The sequence below is a fragment of the Rhodnius prolixus genome, unplaced genomic scaffold, assembly GCF_049639745.1.
Source record: "Rhodnius prolixus isolate KJV_2025 unplaced genomic scaffold, Rpr scaffold_2, whole genome shotgun sequence".
NCBI classification, from domain to species: domain Eukaryota; kingdom Metazoa; phylum Arthropoda; class Insecta; order Hemiptera; family Reduviidae; genus Rhodnius; species Rhodnius prolixus.
The window spans coordinates 50,333,470-50,354,348 of record NW_027411592.1 but is presented as its reverse complement, the minus strand read 5'-3'; the positions used below and the strand labels follow the sequence as shown (position 1 = coordinate 50,354,348).

General features: G+C 30.5%; 1 protein-coding gene and 1 long non-coding RNA gene across 10 annotated transcripts; one reads left to right on the top strand and one right to left on the bottom strand.

The window, feature by feature from the left end:
* Nucleotides 1–235: 235 nt before the first annotated feature.
* LOC141449910 (uncharacterized) lies at nt 236–5,345 on the bottom strand. The gene is made up of 3 exons (XR_012455766.1): nt 5,212–5,345; nt 4,789–4,900; nt 236–1,412 (listed from the first exon to the last, which is right to left on the bottom strand). It is a non-coding gene; the product is annotated as an uncharacterized lncRNA (long non-coding RNA).
* On the top strand, nt 2,129–15,405 carry LOC141449907 (putative serine protease K12H4.7). 9 transcript variants are annotated; one of them, XM_074119844.1, is made up of 10 exons: nt 2,129–2,288; nt 5,264–5,444; nt 8,667–8,854; nt 8,961–9,196; nt 9,267–9,402; nt 12,365–12,556; nt 12,660–12,781; nt 13,513–13,645; nt 14,231–14,400; nt 14,515–15,405. In XM_074119844.1, the coding sequence occupies exons 2-10, from the start codon at nt 5,265–5,267 to the stop codon at nt 14,625–14,627; spliced, it is 1,470 nt and encodes a 489-aa protein (XP_073975945.1). In that variant the 5' UTR covers nt 2,129–2,288; nt 5,264; the 3' UTR covers nt 14,628–15,405. The 9 variants fall into 9 exon arrangements, with proteins under 9 accessions (XP_073975945.1, XP_073975942.1, XP_073975948.1 ...); XM_074119841.1 differs by lacking the exon at nt 2,129–2,288 and adding an exon at nt 2,422–2,978; XM_074119847.1 differs by lacking the exon at nt 2,129–2,288 and adding an exon at nt 3,848–3,867.
* The last annotated feature ends 5,474 nt before the right edge of the window (nt 15,406–20,879 follow it).

Here is a 20,879-nt window from a genome sequence, read left to right as displayed (position 1 = left end):
AGGCTCAAATGGATATTTTGTTTAATTCCAATTTATCGAGTTTGCTTTCTTCTAATTTATTATGTAATGAATAATTCAATGCTGTGGGTTCAGGAGATTCAATCATGGAGAGTTATAAATTGTTAATATAAATGAATAAAAAAGAAAAGAAATATTAATTGTATATTGCTATCACCGCATTTAATAGCTTAATAGTTTTTTATACTTGTAATATATATATTTTTTTTTTTTAAAAAAAACTTTTAAATTGTTATGTTTGACAAAAAAGCTGTATTTTTTATTTTTTATTTTTTCTGAACAATATGCTCTACTAGCCCTATATAAAAAACTAGCCCTACTTAAAACAAAAATGGCTTATCATTTGTATAGTAATTGTACGGATAATTCACACCTTATTACCTCCTTGAGTTAAATTGAATTAATTATAAATATATTCCATTAAATTATATTTTTCTTGTATACATGTGACTGTAAATGTCTGCTTTTTTGTACATAAATTAAAAAAAAAAAATATTTGAGGATATGTATGTACATCCAATATATCTTACCTATACATAAGAGATTATTGAAGGAAAATGAGCTTTTATATAAACGAAAGAAAGAATTAATTATTGTATTACATTATCTGTCCTATGTGAACCGTGTATAGTTCTGTTATTAGCTCATTCTCTCAATTTGTAATAAAATTCTTTTATTCTTTAAGTGCCAAAAAATAAATATATAAAACTAATAAATAACTCATTAAAAATAATTAGTATTCCTATTTGAATCACTGGTGTTTATAAATTTAATAAGTTATACATATTTATGTATAAAGAACATCTTATATATATAAGGAAACATATTTACAAAGATTTAAAAAAAGAAAATAAAATGCCCTTTTTTATGAATTTACCTTATTGAAATAAAACTAATAAGTTTCAGAATGATATATTTCAATTTATGTATTTTTTTACATTTTTTGGAACATTTAAATTTCAAAATGTTTCTATTGTTGTTTTATTAATAAAACGACTAACTCATGCATAAATTATGATTTCTTGAAACCCCGAAACACATTTATTTATTTATTTTACTTTTCAACCTTAAAAAGGAACACTTGAATTTGGAATTCAGAATAAAAAATATTTACTTTTTCCTAAATCTTTATTGACAGAATATCTCCGTGTTTTCAGTGTTTTACTTTATTTGAACGATTTTAGATTCTAAGGATTTTCTCGTCAAATGCTCGTAAGTTTCTTTAAACTTCTCCGTATACATGTACTTTATGGCCATCATTTTATTTTAAACTTTTTCCAAAGAAAATTGATGTTTTTAAAAAGTTTTTCAGGAGAATGCTGCAACCGTAGGCATCCCTCCAATTTTTCACATTAGAACAATGTACAATTATCTATTTGAGGCACATTAAAACACTGAAAGAAAAATACTTAGAAGAATTTCGGTTAATAAAGGAAATGAGATTTTATAAAATTAATATTTTTTTTATTTCGAAGAATAAAAATAAAACTGCTCCATCTCTTTGCTACAAAAGATATACTAGTTTTTTTTTTTTTTTTTTTTTAATTTGTTTTATAGGTTATAAACCTGTAACAAAAGGAGTTGGTTTAATCCTTAACAACAACGAATACAACTTGGTACAAAAAATACAAACAAAATAATAAGAATCTAACATACAGCTAAATTCAAACTTTACTCATTCAACAGAAATGACCGTAACCGTTAGTATATTTTTAACATATTTGTACACGTTGTGAATGTTTGATTGAGAATAATCATTCGCTAATATTTCCATTTCTCTCGCTAAATTGTTGTTTTCAAGGTTTAAACTTTGCCTATAAATGCTATAGGCAGGACATTCTAAAAACAAATGAGCGATATTTTCACGCTGACCTCCATTACAAACCATACAAAATTTATTTGAATCTATTGTATATATAATATTTTTGACAGTAAACTTCAGTACATAAGGTCCTGACATTCTGAATTGAAAGATATACTAGTTGCACAGTTTACTTTTTTTCGGGAACAATTATTTTTAGGGAGCAACCGAAAAAAGGATAAAAATTCTACACCTTTTAAAATAAATAAATAAATTCATTATCTTCTCGAACAATATATCTTAAATTGATTATAGTACTTGTTCAAACATTAATGTCACAATATGAACAATAATCAACTGATTGATTGATTGATTGTATTTATCAACAGGCTAACACATAAAACAAGTCGTTTAAACTTTTACGTTATTATTATTTCTGTCAGGAAGAACTGCAAAATAGATAAGTTAGGTAAGTTTTTTAATTAAATTGAGAAGTGATTTTTTGTATTATTTTTTATGATTTATGTTCGTTCATAAAAAGTTATAAAGTATTTACGAAGTACCTTATTATAAACAATCTTTTTTCGTCTGGACTTTGCAGTGTTTATCAGAATGTTCAGTGGAATAGTCTCAGACTTATTTTCCCAGAATTTAACGGGTTAAAGTGCAATAACTAGTTTTTTATTTTGGTCCATGTTAGTCGCAGATATAATGTCTACAAGAACGCAATATTATTTTTCCAGAAGGACGGATCATTGTACAGTTGAATGAGTGAATTATCTTGAACCCAGTAGTGTCAGGGGCCCGCTAAAACCGTGTGTTTAGTTTAGTTTAATTTTTTGTTTTTAACTGTTAGTGGAAGAGGAAGAGGACCTTTTTACTTCATTTATCTCAACGCATTTGTATATCTTCTACGCCATCTCGCGCAACCTATACAAACCTTGCTTTTAACAGAAGTATTTAGTACTTTCCTGAACAATTAATCATTATCTTAATTTAACAGCTTAATCTACTCGAAATCACCACAATCCTGGTTAACATAATCACATAATAAAGCGGTCATATCTTCCGCGATCTAATTATTCATATTGTGACTCTCTAAAGTATCAGTTTTTTTTTTCCATTGATTGTAGGCATCTGTTGGTAAAACATAATACAGGTAATTATTAGTATAACATAATAAACGTATGTATTAGTATAAATAAAATTCATTAATACAGTTTTTAACATATTATTACGTCAAAATTATTTCTGAATGATTATTATCAACCTAACAGTCTGAACCTTTACTGGAGGTACAAAATAATTAAAGAAGATGGACAATTGTTTATTTTTTCCATCTGTTAAGTGTATGAGTGCACGATGAGCTAGAGTTAGGTTGTGGGTTCACAAAATCCAAATAGAAGCATACATCAACTGCCACTGCAGGCTCGTGTGTTTGAGGAGTTAGTGTAGTTGGGCTGAAAAATCTGAGCAAAGTTACCTCTAAAGAATGTTTCATCCATAAATCACTTTCCTCTCTGAAGATATACAAACTTCATAGTTGGCGGGGGCCAAAAAGCATAAGTTTTCTTAAATGTTCTATGATCTCGTTCGTACTTTTTGTAGCCTTATATATTCGTTTGGCAAAAGCCCAAGAAAGTAGTTTTTTAATCGCTTTAAGAAAATGCTCTTCATTACAAGATTCTTTGGGTTTATTGAGCAATTAATAAAAAATTGTTTTAAAGCATTTCAGTTTAGTCCGCTCATTGCTTTTAATAGAAACATTTAATTAGATTCTATGGCTGTGAATAAAAAAAAGTTTTCTTCATGGTCAATTTCCGATATTAATTCGATTAAGTAATTTGCGAGATAAAGGGCTTCAATTTTTTTTAAATGAAAGAAGTATTTTGTAATTACTATTAGTGGAATTCTGCTTGCTTTTAATAAATGATCACATAAATGACTTCTTAGATAGATTTTTTGGGATAGCTATTTGACCAAGCAAAATGAAAACACCCAACCAAAATATTCAAGATGTGCCGGTTTTAGTTACTTCAAGGTTGAAAGTATGTTTGTAAAAAATACATTTTAAGTTAGCTCTCCCAAAATGCAATGTAATTTTTACTTTAAATGCAATAACTATTATCTTCGGCTTAGAAAGACTAATTTGAACGTAAATTCAAAGTCCGCGTAAATTAATAATTAAGGTTTGTAACTCTAACCCATCTGACTGTATTTATCTCAACTACTTATCTGGAATTTGTTGAAAATCACTGTTTGGACATACTATGAATATAAAAAAAAGTTATAAATCTTCGACATTAGAATCCAACGTGACAATAGAGAAATAGACAAGCTAAAGTCAGCAATTCATACTCTAATGTCAGCATGAGATGATTCTAAGTTTAGTTTGCCAGGTTAATTCGTCATTTTCTAGCAATTTTAGTGAACTATTGTTTTAGAGAAAGTATAGGCTACTATAGGGTAAGGAATAATATTTTTACATATGTTTAATAAAAAATCAGGATTCACGTTTCACACGTATTTGTATTTATCACTTAATGTGGTCAAAGCGTGGTGACATTAGATTTAACTTCGTTCTTTTTAATGTTTTACGGTCAGTATAGAAATGTATATGTATGCACATTAAGTAAATGTGTGTGTGAAGATACAAATGGTGCATGATGAGAAGGAGAAAAGCGAGCCAGCAAGTTGCACTCCTTTGATATTAACTAACTTTTTCTTTATAAAATGTTAAAAATACCTATACAAAGTTATGATAAGATTTGTATCCTTAAATTAGGATTGAATTAAAATTTGGTTAGTTTAGCTCGTGTATGTAATTGTAGATACTGGATTTTAGATTACAATTTAACTGCAACCAGAACCTTGAAAATTTCAAGGACCTAGAGCGTCCTAAGATTAATTTTAGAGCGTTAATATTTGTAACCTCTTGACTTTATAAATTGGGTAAACTCTTAATTTACCTATTCTTTTAATTCCTTATAGAAACAAGTGTTCACCAAATCATATTCGGAATTCTCATGTAATTCCAAATCGCCCATCTGTAGCACAAGTTGAAGAATTGGTATATTCTCCCTGAAAAATAACCAATTGGTGTTAAGTTCACTCTGAAACTGGCCAGATATAAAAATTGCATTTGAAGCACTTTGCAATCATCGGATTCCTATTACATTTTGGGATCTTCAATACTCTTGGAGAGAATGCAAATGTAAACACAAAAGTAAAAATTCATTATTATCTGTCCAAATTTAATTTGGGATGAATTTGTAATTTGCTTTTACTTATTTTCTATGAGCTGGGAATGTACTCTTTTCTTTTATAACTCTTAGGGTTATAGCAAGAGCAAATACTCTGCTTATTACCTGATTAAAACAAATCTTATTTACCTTATGAAATTTTTCTTTTGGTTACAAGAAATAAAAGAATTTTATTTTCTAGCATGAAGTTCCTTCTGTTGGTGTACTTTTTATGGATGAACAGTGTAGAAGCTTCGCCGAAGATTAATCGATTGTATCTTTCTGCACCTCAAGTAAATGAAGGAGTTCAGCTGCCTCCTGATCAGTGGTTTGAACAAAAGCTAGATCACTTTGATCCAACTAATAAAAAAACATGGTTACAGGTTAATAATTTTCGATGTTTGATTTAACCAAACAAGTTTGTAAATACTTATTTAAAGGAAATTATCCTATACATTTTTTATGATACTGAAGTTATAGCACTTAATATAATTTCAATTCACACACTTCAACATTCTTTTCCATTTACGGACATGGTCCTCCGCATTGCTACAATACAGAGTCTGGTCCTACAGCTACTCAAATTTATAGTCATCGGACAGATACGTTTCCTTACTGTCAAGGATGATCAGAAAAGAGGCGAAAAATTAAAGTAAAACATGTCTTCACGCCCCTTTATGCCGCGAAAAGGAATCTCTGAAATATACCAATTGTTATATATTGCTTGTTAATTGTAATTCAAATTTAGGTGGAATCCTCATACTAGACCAGACGATATAGAACTAAATTACAATTACAGAAAAAGTATTACTTTTACATCATTTCTGAATTGGACAGTAATATTATCATATCTGTAGAAAGCAATATATATAAGTGATTTTGCCCAAAATCTTTTGTTTAATTACATTTTGAGATGATTGGTCAGTAGCCTAGAAGACATCCGATATATAACTCATCCCTCCTCTGAAACTTCAGAGGAATCACTTCTGATAATTTCCTCTATTTATCAACTCGGGACTTATATTTGGTACTTTGATTTATAAAAATAATTGTATTACCTGATTTTATAATTTATTCATAATTTATTTATAATCAATTATCCTTAACAAAAACTTACAGTTTAAAAAGTTAAGTATAAGGGTTGATTAAACGCCAAAAGGTACACAAATCAGCACGTACCCAACATTTCATTAATACTTCATTGATATTATTTAAGTAATTTTACCGCATTAATTTTCATTAATATTTTTTAAGAATTTATTAGATGTCACATACCCTTATGCTGGCCATTTTCATCTACAAAATATTTGTTCAAGTAGCACACCATTTAACTTAGATTGACTGTAATATCTATTTATCTAGAATAATCAAACTATTGATTACAGGTGAAAAAGAAAACGTTATAAAAAATAAAAAAATATGAGGCTAAAAAATTCATAAAATTTTTTAAAAATTGCTTACACCAACATACATCAATGATTTTATTTATTTATTTTTATTTTTAAATAAAAATCGTCGGTTCAAGTTCATTCTTCGATTAAAGAAATTGTTACTTTAAGTAGTAGTCAAACGTTAGTAATAATAGGTAATAATTATCTAGCTTTATCGCAAATAATATAGTTTTCTTTAATTACATTCTCGAACTAGGTGTTCTTCCCACAATGTTGTATATATGTCATATAAAAAAAATAAAATATGCGTATTTTTAGGACAGCTAATTATTCCAGTATTTTACTATAAGTAAAATTAGGGGGACTAAATTAAATTACAATTGAGAAATGAATAAATATTGTTGAATAATCTACTTGTTATTAACTGTGTGTTATTTGTGCTCACGAATATTTCGGCAAGACGAATTCAAGACTGAAATATTGTTTTAAATCCTCTGTGATTCAAATTTAAACAGAAGCCGACTCTAACTTTGTCTTTTTCTACTTTAACATGCATGTCTACGTGACAACTTCAGAATAAAGGGCACATTAAAGAGAAATCAGAAGAATAATTTGGAATAGGGTTAAAATTAAGTACCTATTTATACGAAGGTATAATATACATTTTATCACAATTGTAAAAAAAAATATGAATGAACTGGGCAGCATAAGGGTCTGTGACATCTAATAAATTCTTAAAAAATATTAATGAAAATTAATGCAATAAAATTTCTTAAATGATATCAATGAAGTATTAATGAAATGCTGGGTACTGCTGATTTGTGTACCTTTTGGCGTTTAATCAACCCTTATACTTAACTTTTTAAACTGTAAGTTTTTGTTAAGGAGATTTTTGAACCTTTTGGATAGATTTTCCTTTTTGTCTATTTTGCAAAGTTACATATCTGCTTTACAGATTTTTTTAAAATTTGGAATAAGCAATTCTATCATTATAACCTGATAAGGTGTTAATTCGGAACCGTAACTGCCACTGGAGAGATCTTTTTAAAGAATGATTATAGTTGCGGTCCCCAAACCATCCTCAATAACTAATTTTTTTTGAGAAAGCGTTTTGAATAAAATAGGAAGGTATTTGTACGTAATAGCAAAATTAAACTGCGATTTCAGTACTTCCTTTTAAGAGGAGCAAGAAAAATAAACTGCGATTACAGTACTTCTCCCTAAAAGGCAAGGATTTTGAATCGAACGACAATTCATTGATGTAAATCAGTTCACTCATTGATAATTTTAACGTTTGCAGTACTTCCTCTTAGTAGGTGTAAGAGCATGATGGCACTTCACAGCCACGTAGAGGAGCTTTAACCACTTATTCGAGCTGAATTTTATCAAACTCGGTCTAAGCGTTATAGAAATATTGGTAATAATAGTTTTAGAAAGGGCCTTACTTGGGTGGGGCGAACTCCCCTCCTTATGAGACAAAGCGTCGAGACTTTTAAAGTGCAAATCTGTACAAAATTTCGATTCGAATGACACATCATTCATGAAAATCGGTTCACGTGTAGATAATTAGAAACGATTGCTATACTTTCCCTTAACAAGTGTAAGAGCTGATCGCCGCTTTAATGTTACGCAGGAGAGCCCTAACCCTTTCATCCTGCCAAATTTTATCAAAATTGGGCCAAGATTTACAGAGTAATTAGTAATAATAATTTTAGAGGGGGCCTTACATAAAGGAGGCTAGCTCCTCTCCCATTCGATGTACAGCGTCGAGACCCCCAAAAGGCACATCTACATAAAATTCCGAATCGAATGACACCTCATTCATGAAAATCGGTTCACGCGTTTAGGCTCTACGCAGTTAACAAAAGAGGTAAAACAACAAGAAGAAGAACAAGAACAACAATTTTTGAAAAAGCCGTTTTTGCTCATTTTCGGCAACTTTTTTCTCGAAACCTATTAGATCTGGGTTGTTGCAAAAAAAATTAGTCATAAAGGAGGGTTTGACCTATAATTTAATGAAAATTTGGGAATTTTATCTTTTATAGAAAAATAGAAAAAAATTGTCAAAGTTGGGTGTTTTTCAACGTTACGCTTTTTCGTGCAGTTTTTGACGATCAACCCTTATACAACTGTCCTACCGGACAATTTTAATAAAATTCAACAAAATTACAATTATTTATTTATTTTGTTCTTTTTATTATTATTATTTTAAAGAGATATGGGGTGAATGATTCCTTTGCAAAAGTAGTTCGTGAAGCACCCGTTTTCTTAAAGATTGGTGGAGAAGGAGAAGGAACCCCTAAATGGTTAGTGAAGGGAGCCTGGATTGATTATGCCAAGAAGTTTGGTGCTCTCTGTTTTCAACTAGAGCATCGTTATTATGGCAAAAGTAGACCTACTGCGTAAGCTTTTTTTAATTTTTCACTTGGATTTTTTTCATAATTATTTATTTGTTTATAAATATTATATTTCACCGAACATATGCCTGATTAATAATGTTCTTGACAGCGACATGAGCGTAGAAAATCTACGATATTTGAGCAGTGAGCAAGCTCTGGCAGATCTAGCTTATTTCATTAAGGGAATGAACAAAAAGTACAATCTTAATGATAACAATAAATGGATAGCTTTCGGTGGCAGCTATCCTGGTTCACTTGCTGCCTGGTTACGATATAAGTACCCTCATCTTGTTCACGCTGCTATATCCACTAGTGCGCCACTGCTCGCTATTGCTGATTTTAAAAGTGAGTGAGCCATCATCAGTTTTTTCCCAAGTGAACACTTAAATATATTAAAATTTAATTTATATTTCAGAATTCAATGAAGTTGTTAAAAAGTCGTTGGGTACTTTTAGTGAGGATTGTGTAGCCTCTGTCAAATCGGCCACTAAACATTTTGACAAACTTGTTCAACATCCTATTGGAGGAAAACTAATTTCTAAAAAATTCGAGTGAGTCGAGATAAAAATCTATCTTTAACATTCAGACAGTATCAATGCCGATAAATCATTCATAAATTCATAAGAAGCATAAACAATGATTTATTATTCATACAAATAAACTAAATTTATTTAAAGCCTTTACTTTTGCCATTACTTTAATATTTAAAACTCCTTAACAAAAACTTACAGTTTAAAAAGTTAAGTATAAGGGTTGATTAAACGCCAAAAGGTACACAAATCAGCAAGTACCCAACATTTCATTAATACTTCATTGATATTATTTAAGTAATTTTACCGCATTAATTTTCATTAATATTTTTTAAGAATTTATTAGATGTCACATACCCTTATGCTGGCCATTTTCATCTACAAAATATTTGTTCAAGTAGCACACCATTTAACTTAGATTGACTGTAATATCTATTTATCTAGAATAATCAAACTATTGATTACAGGTGAAAAAGAAAACGTTATAAAAAATAAAAAAATATGAGGCTAAAAAATTCATAAAATTTTTTAAAAATTGCTTACACCAACATACATCAATGATTTTATTTATTTATTTTTATTTTTAAATAAAAATCGTCGGTTTAAGTTCATTCTTCGATTAAAGTAATTGTTATTTTATGTAGTAGTCAATCTGGCTTTATCGTAAATAATATAGTTTTCTTCAATTACATTCTCCATCTAGGTGTTCTTCCCACAATATTGTGTATATGTAATATAAAATAAATAAGATATGCATATTTTTAGGACAGCTAATTATTCCAGTATTTTACCATAAGTAAAATTAGGGGAACTAAATTAAATTACAATTGAGAAATGAATAAATAATATTGAATAATCTACTTGTTATTAACTGTGTGTTATTTGTCCTCACGAATATTTCGGTAAGACGAATTCAAGACTGAAATATTGTTTTAAATCCTCCGTGATTCAAATTTAAACAGTAGCCGACTCTAAATTTGTCTTTTTCTAATTTAACATGCATGTATATGTGACAACTTCAGAATAAAGGGCACATTAAAGAGAAATCAGAAGAATAATTTGGAATAGAGTTAAAAGAAAGTACCTATTTATACGAAGATATAATATACATTTTATCACAATTATAACTATTATGAATGAACTGGCCAGCATAAGGGTATGTGACATCTAATAATTTCTTAAAAAATATTAATGAAAATTAATGCAATAAAATTTCTTAAATGATATCAATGAAGTATTAATGAAATGCTGGGTACTGCTGATTTGTGTACCTTTTGGCGTTTAATCAACCCTTATACTTAACTTTTTAAACTGTAAGTTTTTGTTAAGGAGATTTTTGTACCTTTTGGATAGATTTTCCTTTTTGTCTATTAGCAAAGTTACGTCTGCTTTACAGATTTTTTTAAAATTTGGAATAAGCTATTCTATCATTATAACCTGATAAGGTGTTAAATCGGAACCGTAACTACCACTGGAGAGATCTTTTTAAAGAATGGTTATAGTTGCGGTCCCCAAACCATCCTCAATAACCATTTTTTTGAGAAAGCGTTTTGAATAAAATAGGAAGGTATTTGTACGTAAATAGCAAAATTAAACTGCGATTTCAGTACTTCCTTTTAAGAGGAGCAAGAAAAATAAACTGCGATTACAGTACTTCGCCCTAAAAGGCAAAGATTTTGTATCGAACGACAATTCATTGATGTAAATCGGTTCACTCATTGATAATTTTAACGATTGCAGTACTTCCTCTTAGTAGGTGTAAGAGCATGATGGCACTTCACAGCCACGTAGAGGAGCTTTAATCACTTCTTCGTGCTAAATTTTATCAAAATCGGACTAAGCATTGTAGAAATATTGGTAATAATAGTTTTAGAAAGGGCCTTATTTGGGTGGGGCGAACTCCCCTCCTTATGAGGCATAGCGTCGAGACTTTTAAAGTACAAATCTGTACAAAATTTCGATTCGAATGACACTTCATTCATGAAAATCGGTTCACATGTCGATAATTTGAAACGATTGCTATACTTCCCCTTAACAAGTGTAAGAGCAGATCGTCGCTTTATTGTTAGGTAGGGGAGCCCTAACCCTATCATCCTACCAAATTTTATCAAAATCGGGCCAAGATTTACAGAGTAATTAATAATAATAATTTTGGAGGGGGCCTTACATAAAGGGGGCTAACTCCTCTCCCATTCGATGTACAGGGCCGAGACCCCCAAAAGGCACATCTTCATGAAATTCCGAATCGAATGACACCTCATTCATGAAAATCGGTTCACGCGCTTAGGCGCTACGCAGTTTACAAAAAAGGTAAAACAACAAGAAGAAGAACAAGAAGAACAAGAAGAACAAGAACAAGAACATTTTTTGAAAAAGCCGTTTTGCTCATTTTCGGCAACTTTTTTCTCGAAACCTATTAGATCTGGGTGGTTACAAAAAAATTACAGTTATAACGGATGGTTTGGAGTAAGATTTAAAGAAAATTTGGGAATTTTATCTTTTATAGAAAAATAGAAAAAAATTGTCAAAGTTGGGTGTTTTTCAACGTTACACTTTTTCGTGCAGTTTTTGATGGTCAACCCTTATACAACTGTCCTACCGGACAGTTTTAATATTATATTATTTATTAGTAGTAAATGATTTAAGGTTTTTGAATAAGTACTAAATTCTAGATCTCTGAAGCTGTAACTAAGTATGGTAATTTCAGTGTGAATTTTCTCAGAAAAGGTTTTCTAGTTAGAAAGTATAGAGCTTCTATCATCTAACTTGAAGAGTCTGATGATTTAGCAAACTGAATCTTTTGGATTCACATCCGTGGACAAATCCTCCTTAAGATCAAAATTCAGTATTTGATGTGGGGAACTTAAAGGAGAAGCTCAAAAATGAAATACAAGTATTTTAGCCTCCCACTTTTACAAAAAAAAAAAAAAAATTTTTACTCTTTAGAAATTGATTTTTTATAAAAATTAAAATGCTATTCTAGATTATGTCAACCTTTAAACGTGTCAAAGAAAGAAGACATATCCAATTTGGCTAGATCTTTATCTGGTATTTTTGCTGTAATTGTTCAATATAACAAAGATACCGGTATTTCAGCAGATCCAACAGCAAAAATCACCATAGATGACCTCTGCAAAATCATGATTGACCGATCACTTGGCGAACCACTTGACAGGTACTAGATTTTCGTAGCCTAAAAGATAATTTACTTTATTCAACTAATTTAATTTCGTTATTTGTTTATTGTGACCAAGGACATAATCTACCTTATTTTACAGATATGCAGCTGTAAATAGCATGATAAGAAAAGTAAAAAGTGAAAAATGTCTGGATTACATTTATTCAGCTTCAATTCAAGAATTAAGCAACATCACTTGGCCAGAGAGTTTCGCTGCAGCAGGTAAGATAAAATAAAATAAAAGTAAGTAAGAATATTGTATTGTTTAATATCAATCCTCCAAGAGGGTTAATGTGTGCTAAATGGATGGATCTAGTTTTTATTCAAGTGAGAAATGAAGAAGAAAAATCCATTTGAAGTATAGTTATAAAATATATCTGATAAAAATTGAAATTCTTCTTCTTAGCAGGGCTTTTCTTTAATTCTGATTCGAACTTTTTTCATGACAATAACTTAAAGATTTATGGAACCATTTTGATAAAATCTACTATAGTTTCTCCAAGAAATAAAAGAATTTTTTAGGCGAGTTATTGGCATCATCTAACGCACTGTAAGTTAGCTGAAGAATTGTTCATAACAGACCACTTTACGCTGTCGATTCTAGAGCGTTGGATTATTCATAGTCTTCTGTTGCTTTAAGGGGAATTCCTGCATTTGTATCAATTTTGTAAAAATTTTCAAAACCTTGGAGTAAGTAATAATTTATGAAGAGCTTAAACTTTTTAAAAAGTTTACATTTTTACATTACTTTAATACTTGTTTATTTATAATTAGTAGTTTGTCATTTTTACTAGTTTTTAGTTTGAACATTTTTTCAGCAAAACTTTGTATAAGGCTGAAATTATTTTCTCTAAGGAACGCTGTTACGTTTGATTTCATTTCTTTGACATTCCATTAATGAAACTTAGAAAATGAAATAGAATGTTTCAGGCAAGGTTTATTTCCTGTTGTAGATCGTCAGTGGTTCTACCAAACTTGCACAGAATTTGGATTCTATCAAACTTCAAGCAGTGATGCGGAATTGTTTGGCTCTAATTTTCCCTTGGATTTCTTTATAAAACGATGCAAAGATGCGTTTGGGGAAAGGTAATGTTGATTGAATTGTTATCTTTTTATCTGTTATCAATATCTTTTTGTTTCATGAAAAAGGATTAAATTATTTCATATACAAGGGCTTTATCTACCTTATTGTACAGCTACCACCTTTAAAGGAAAGATCCTGGGTTTGATTCTTGATTCATTACGGGATTTCGATTCAGTTTAGTGCGACTCTGTGCCGAATTTTGAAGCCGGAGTTAATGCTTACTACATGAATAGAAAGAAAGAATAAATATTTATTTTAATAAATATATACAAAATATAAAATAAATAAAGAAATATAAATGTAAAAAAAAAATATTTCAACCTTCTTAGCTAAGTGGAGTAAAAGAAAAGTTAGGTGTGGAGGATTGGGATGCAGGGAAAAAAGGAGGAAAAACCTGCAGCTAAATGCTTACTACATGATTTATCTATAGCAGCAATTTAGTTATCACATAAGGGAAGAGTGGTCTGAATATGCCTTATTGCAAACTACCTTTGGTCGGTAGTTGCCTCAAAAGGTTCTGGACCAGAACTAGATTAGAAAAGAATATTTTGATAAACTGTCAAGATTATTTTATGATGTAATTTCAGATTCAACGGAGAACTACTTGATCTTGGTATACAACGAACGAATACAATATATGGTGACTTTCACCTGTCAGTATCTAGAGTATTATTTGTACATGGAAGCATTGATCCTTGGCACGCACTTGGTATAACTTCATCTAAAAATCCGGAGGCTCCTGCAATATATATTTTGGGTAACAAACAGATATATAGTAGTTATTTAATTAACTATTAAATAATTTATATTTACAAATAAATATAATGAAATATTGAAAATAAATGTGTGAATAATATTTATTTTTTTTTAGGCACTGCTCACTGTGCAAACACATATCCACAGTCGCCACAAGATCCACCTCAGTTGGTCAAAGCTAGATTACGAATTTACGATCATATTGGAAAGTGGTTACTTAGGAACTAGATGAAAAGATTACTATTCGGGAAATGTAACAAACATAGCCCCAGCCCTATGTTTCTGTATTAAGATTAATAAGTACATAAACGAATTTTTATTTTGAAGGTGTTATTTACCACCATTTTTAACTTTAATAAAATATAGAAATATTTTAGTAGTTTTTCATCTATATATATGTATATCTTTTAAATGTATATTCACCTCATATCTCTCACCAAAAGTATTATGTATGGTTTCAAACTTCTTCAAATATAGATTATTTTTACAATTGTAATAATTTACTTTTATTCAGAGCAATGTAATATAGCAATGTTGTTAAAATTTAATTATTGGCCAGTATTTGTCGTGAAAAAACTACAAAGTACGATTTAAACAAAAATAACTTCTTCTAAGAAAATGGAATAAATATTTATTTATTCTTTCTTAAATATATCACCCTATATACTTAATTCCCCCCCCCCCATAATGGGAAAGATGTAGATAAAATAATAAAAACTTAAGTTTACATAAACGAAGTATAAATTTAACTTTATCGGGAAAGCAGTTTTCTAGGAAATTCCATAAATGGCAAATCTGGTTGTTCATTTATTTACTCATAATTTTGGCAGTGCTATTAATGAAATAATATTTTTGATGTAAAACTTTGTGGTAAATTTATCTTAATTAAAATTTATCTTAAAATTAATAAAACTAAATAAAATTTGTACGATTTAGGTACTAAATTTAAACAAAAATTGTTGGAACTTCATTCGAGGAAATAACCAAAAATAAACAATAACTAGTTTTCTGGACTTTCTGGTACAACCTCAAGTTTCTAAAATTTCTTCGAAAGAGAATTTTTATTAATATGTGGGCCACGATGCAGGTTTGCAATTTTCATAAAAAGAAGTTTAAAGAAAAATAATTGTTTTTTTTTCTGAATGAATAGTTAGGTTTTACGAGCGTTGACCTGACAGCCAACGTCTCCGCGATCCAGAGGGTCTATTGTGGCATCCGCTAATTAGAGTCTCCCCTCAGACCAATCTTTAGTCTGGTGAGATGCTCCTGGGTAAATTGTGAAGGCGTGGATTTTTCTTCCCCAATGAGCCAGACTCTGTGCCAAAATAGACAATGACATTGACCCTACCCGTGTAATGCTATTTTATCTTCTCCCTGACAGAACCTATACTGGCTGACATCAGCCAGACTAATTCGTTGCATGTGTTTATTCAGACTATAATGGCAAGCGAAAAGAACTACATTCATCGTAATGGCCGCTAGGCCTTGTTGGAGTAATGCTGCTGTGAAGTTTAGGCGAGTAGCTGCTAATAAACATTTTCACTTACTTCTGGCCCTCTCCACTCCTGCGACTTGTTATGCACCTACTCTGTAGGCAATTTACGATGCCTCAAAATGCTTAGATCCCGAGAAAATAAAGTTTCTTCTCAGAAAGGTCCAGCGATCCTTCGTCTCATTGCTTTTGCAGCCCGAAAACGAATGATAGAACATTTAGTTGTATGTACAGCCGTGGAGGTTTTCGTACATTAATGTATCATTAGATTTATAATAAGTTCAACGCATTGAACCTTTTAAAAAGGAAGTTACTCGCGAATGACAAGAGTAAGGAGGTGGTAACAGAAGTGGGATGCTGCCCTATCAAGTAAACAATTTAATTGTGTTTTGCCACGGCTAGTATAAAATCCAATAAACCACGGTTTGGAGTTTTGGTAGAGGAGCAGGGTGTAGTTGCCAGTAGCTAGGACGGGTGCGGCTTGTTTGTCCAAGCGGGGCTTCAAACTGCTCTCCCTCCGTTTAACCAAACATCCGCACAACCAATTATACAGCACCGCTTCTACCAATTGTACTTTTTATCTCTTGTTTATTTGCCCAACTAAGCTCTAAGCTACAAACTCATTTAAACGCCTCTGAAAAGTACAAAATAATTATCTTTATAAAGTTCATTGAAAGAAACTTCTAATTAGATTGTATGAAATTAAGTTTACATTTGACGATTTTACAGAACATTTTTAAAAGAGCTTTTTTCGTTTAAACCAAAAAAAAAAAAACTTTTTGGGACGAAAGGAATTCGCATTATCATCAACAAAGAGGAGATGTAATGTAATGGAAAATGGCGCTTATAAGCTATCTTATAAGAGAAATGTAAAAGATTCACGACTTTCTTAGAAGAAGCTCTCTATCATCTCAACCTGTCCAGGGTGTCTTGCTGGAAGTAACTGATGATATCGCAAAGCAAATTCTTGATAAAATGGCAGCAATTTTTGTTTTACTTTTTAGAAAAGCATTCAATACAAAGAAATTCAATTGTCCAAAATGTTGCCAAGGCGGAGAGTTCTTCGATTTCCTGTAAGATCATTAAAACGTTTTGAATCTTCCGTTGTAAAAGGGCAGCAATGAGTGGAATTCAGATTTCCTCAGAAGGAAAACTTTAGAGTTACAAATTATTCACTTCCTCAAAAAACCTAGTTTTCTAAAGCTAGTAAAACTTGGCTTTAGTCGAAATTTATAAAATAAATTAATTTTTTAAAATTATACCATCTTCATTTAAAAATTTAAAGGTTATTAATTTTGTTTCACATTCATCTAAATTTCTGTAGTTTACACTTTTTATGTAACAAGAAATTATGGAAAAAATGGACAAACAAAATTGAGAGTAATTGTTGGATTCACAAATTGTATTATTAAACTAATCAATAATTCATTTCATCTTGTACTTTAGGGAAGTAAATATACTTCTTAAAATAACAGAGGTAATAATGGGTACAAAGATGACATGTGGCAAGTTAGGGTTCGGTAGTGTAGTCGTCGGCCCATTCCTTTCTTTATCTCTCACACAACTTAATCTCAATTAACTTAGTCCAGTTCTTACATAAACTTAGGCTTACTCCGCAAAATATTAATAGAAAATTTAATGGGGAGTTACCAAGGTCAGGGAACTAATCTGTTCAAATTCATTGAAACTTACATTCCATCTTTTTTTTCCTCTTACTGGTGCAGTTGGAGAAAGTATAGAAATCGTCTCAAATTTTGGATATCGAGTTTTTAAGGAAATATTTCTTTTGGGGTCCCTGAGTTTGAAAAATGAAAAATCAATAATCTTTTTTATCATCATATTTCATTCATTTTTTTTTTTTCTATACATCTCTTACAAATTAAAGCCAAGTTCTGATGAGACTCTAAGGGCCATCATATGGATTCGATACGGGATTTAAATGTTTTAAAAAGTCTGTTGTAAGTTACATTGTGTAATTAAGAGTAATAAAATAAATAAATTAGTGAAAATTTATTATATTTTGAAGCTAATGTTCTTTAGAAATTGCATAGAAATGTGCAGTAATTTTTTTCTAATTTATAAATAACATGGTGGAAAATTTTATCAAATCTATTGTTTCTATTGTGAACATAACTTCTTACCTATAAATGTGAACAGAGGCAGAGCTTATTCTCTAGATGTTGCCTATTTCGCTTGATTTGCTGCAATGTACATTGTTTATTGACTAATATTTGGCAAATAGCATTGTTTGTAAGCATGTTTAGTCAGGCACGCAAAAGCATCACCATCCTGAGCATTGAATGTTAGCAATGTATACATACACGAGCGTCAAGCGACCAGATGTTTCCTTCGCTAGCTAGTGTTGTCTTTACCAGGACATCTTCTTGGTATGATGTTGAACAACTTCTTGTTAGCCTAATAAAACAAATCTTGTAAATAAAGCAGAATAATATCTCTCTTGTTATTTGGAATTATTGCAGTTGATACAGTTCAAATTTTAATAGCAATCAAAAAGAATAATATTAATGAGTTTTTTTTAAAATCGATTTATTGGTTGTAAAATTTGCTTCTATTAAAATACTGTGCTAATTTTTGTTTTATAGGTACCAAATTGCCTATAAAAGAGCTTATAAGAGACAATTGCAATTTTAATTTTAAATCTTTTTAAAATGCATAAATGATAGTACAGGAAATCTGTTTTACAGGAGTAATCGAGAGATGCATATTATTTCCAATTATATGAACAATTTTATAGCGTGAATAGGTATTGCGGCTCAAGTTTTTGAATATCCATAAGTTCATCTTGGGTGGGATCCCCTAAACTTTTACCTACTTATTCTTCAAACTTCTTTCCAAAGAAAGTTAACGCCTTCAGATGCTGTTATAACTGCATTCCTTTTTAACATATTCTGACTAGACTTAACTTGCTATCCAGAACTACTCTTATGAACTATACCAATTTGCTAATATGTAAAGAAGTTGCTGGTATACTAGGTATATTATTCCTACGATTTATTACCTAAAATTAGTAAATACAACTAGGTTTTTCTAGGTTGAAGTATCTTTTCTTATGACTGAACTTACGTGTTGAAAGCATTTTGCCGAAAGTCTGGAAAAGTATTCGGACAGCGCCGTACAGATAAAATACTAATGATAATTCATTAATATTTTAATATTCTCATCAATAGTTTAACTACACACAATACACCAAAGCTTTGGGAGAGTCTTACAACTTGAGGACATCCATTTTCCAGTTTTACTGCTTCAGCGTGTTTAAAGCTAAGAAACTATTCTTTGTGAAAACTTACGCAATTGAAATTACAAATTCCTAAACTTTTACCTCTTTGCACCTTCTAAGAAAAACCTTCATCAAACGATTATTTTATCAAACGACCCATACACATCCAACAAAAACATCTTACCTCAAGTACAGATTCTATCTTACAAACCGGACATTGTAATACGATTTCAGTCAATCTTATGTATGCATGTTGGTATCATTTGGGAGGATAGTTATTTCAAGGTGCTCTGTATCCATCTACCAACAATCTTACAGTCTTTAAGAAGTGTTTTCTTCAAGTTTTGGCACTTTTATAGTTGATTTTCTCGGGTTACTGGGAATTACCGGAAAACATATAAAGTTAAAGCTTTCTATAACTTTTCGTTTCTGGACTAAAGTGAAAAATGTCTTTCTTTCTTCAACTCCATGTGGCTTCTAGCCACACCTCTTCAATTTATATTATCTCTAATACGCGTATTTCTAATTGGGTGTTTATAAAGAAAAAAAAAATGTCGAGAATCATAAGGATCACTCTTAGTTATGTTTTTTTACTATGTTTATACTTCTTGTTAAATGTGTCATGTTTACAAGAAAAAGATTTCTAAATGTCCAACGTGTTGGATTAAGTTAGATTAGTGTTTGTCATTTCTATCAACCAGAGAGTACTATTTCATCACAACTCCTACTTTATGCATTATACAGTGAGTGGGGGAATGTGTTCTACAAGACTGCCCATTTCGTCCTGTCGTATCCCAATTGTAAATCTTTTCACGAACAAATTACCAACAGTAGGTGACACAAACTACTTGATTTATTTAACAACTAATCTATTTTCTTTTACAAATGGTTTTGTGTCTTCAACTTTATTTAATAACTTAGTCATTCTTTGATTTAATTATTTTCTAATATCATGTAAACAAAATTGATTAGTGGTTATTTATTTTCTACTTTTACGAACTTTTTAATGCTCGCAAAATTCTGAAACATTGCTAAGTGCAAGTTCTCGGTCTTGCAATAAAAATTTTAGTTTAAAAATACATTTCTGTAGGCAGGCATATTTGAGTTCAATCACTCTAACGTTTTTGAAAGAACTACTCGAAAAACAATCCAAATTGACTCTAACTAATAAGACGAAAAATCCTCTACACAGTTCCAAATTTCTGAATCTGGTCAATCGATAATTCTAAGCAATGAAACTACCCACACTGACATGAAAAATCCCTTTTGTTCTTGACCTAGCCAAATCCATTTACACCAAATTTCATTTCAAACATTCCCAACACTTTAACCCGCTCATACATAACCTGTCCTAAACTACTCTTTCCATCGAATCTTTACTGAAGGCTGAAGCGTTGATGGCCTATGCGATCACCTGATCGCATAATAGAAAAGGGCAACCTTAAAATGAAACGTTAATTGAAAATGAACTAGTTCACGATTTCATGAAAGGAATTAGTACCTAAGAAGTTTAAAAATAAACGATTTTAAGCATTTGTTTTCTTATTAAATCAATTATTTTTGTATAATTTTGATGTTCAAGATAAAGGTCAGTTTGAGTTTACTTTGATTAGCTGTGTCAAACTATTTGCTTGTAGGAGTGTCGGCTAACATTGACATGTTCATTCTCTAAGTTTTTAAAACATTAACAATTAACAAAGTTACATCCCAAAAGGAGAAAAACAATCATGAACTGCATAATTTTCTCTAA

Excerpts from the sequence above, each read along its gene's own strand:
- LOC141449907 (XM_074119838.1), top strand. The coding sequence starts at position 4,483 with ATGATGAGAAGGAGAAAAGCGAGCCA. Across the intron at positions 12,557-12,659 it reads CTTGGCGAACCACTTGACAG|ATATGCAGCTGTAAATAGCA; the intron begins GTACTAGATTTT and ends CTTATTTTACAG. Across the intron at positions 12,782-13,512 it reads AGAGAGTTTCGCTGCAGCAG|ATCGTCAGTGGTTCTACCAA; the intron begins GTAAGATAAAAT and ends TTCCTGTTGTAG.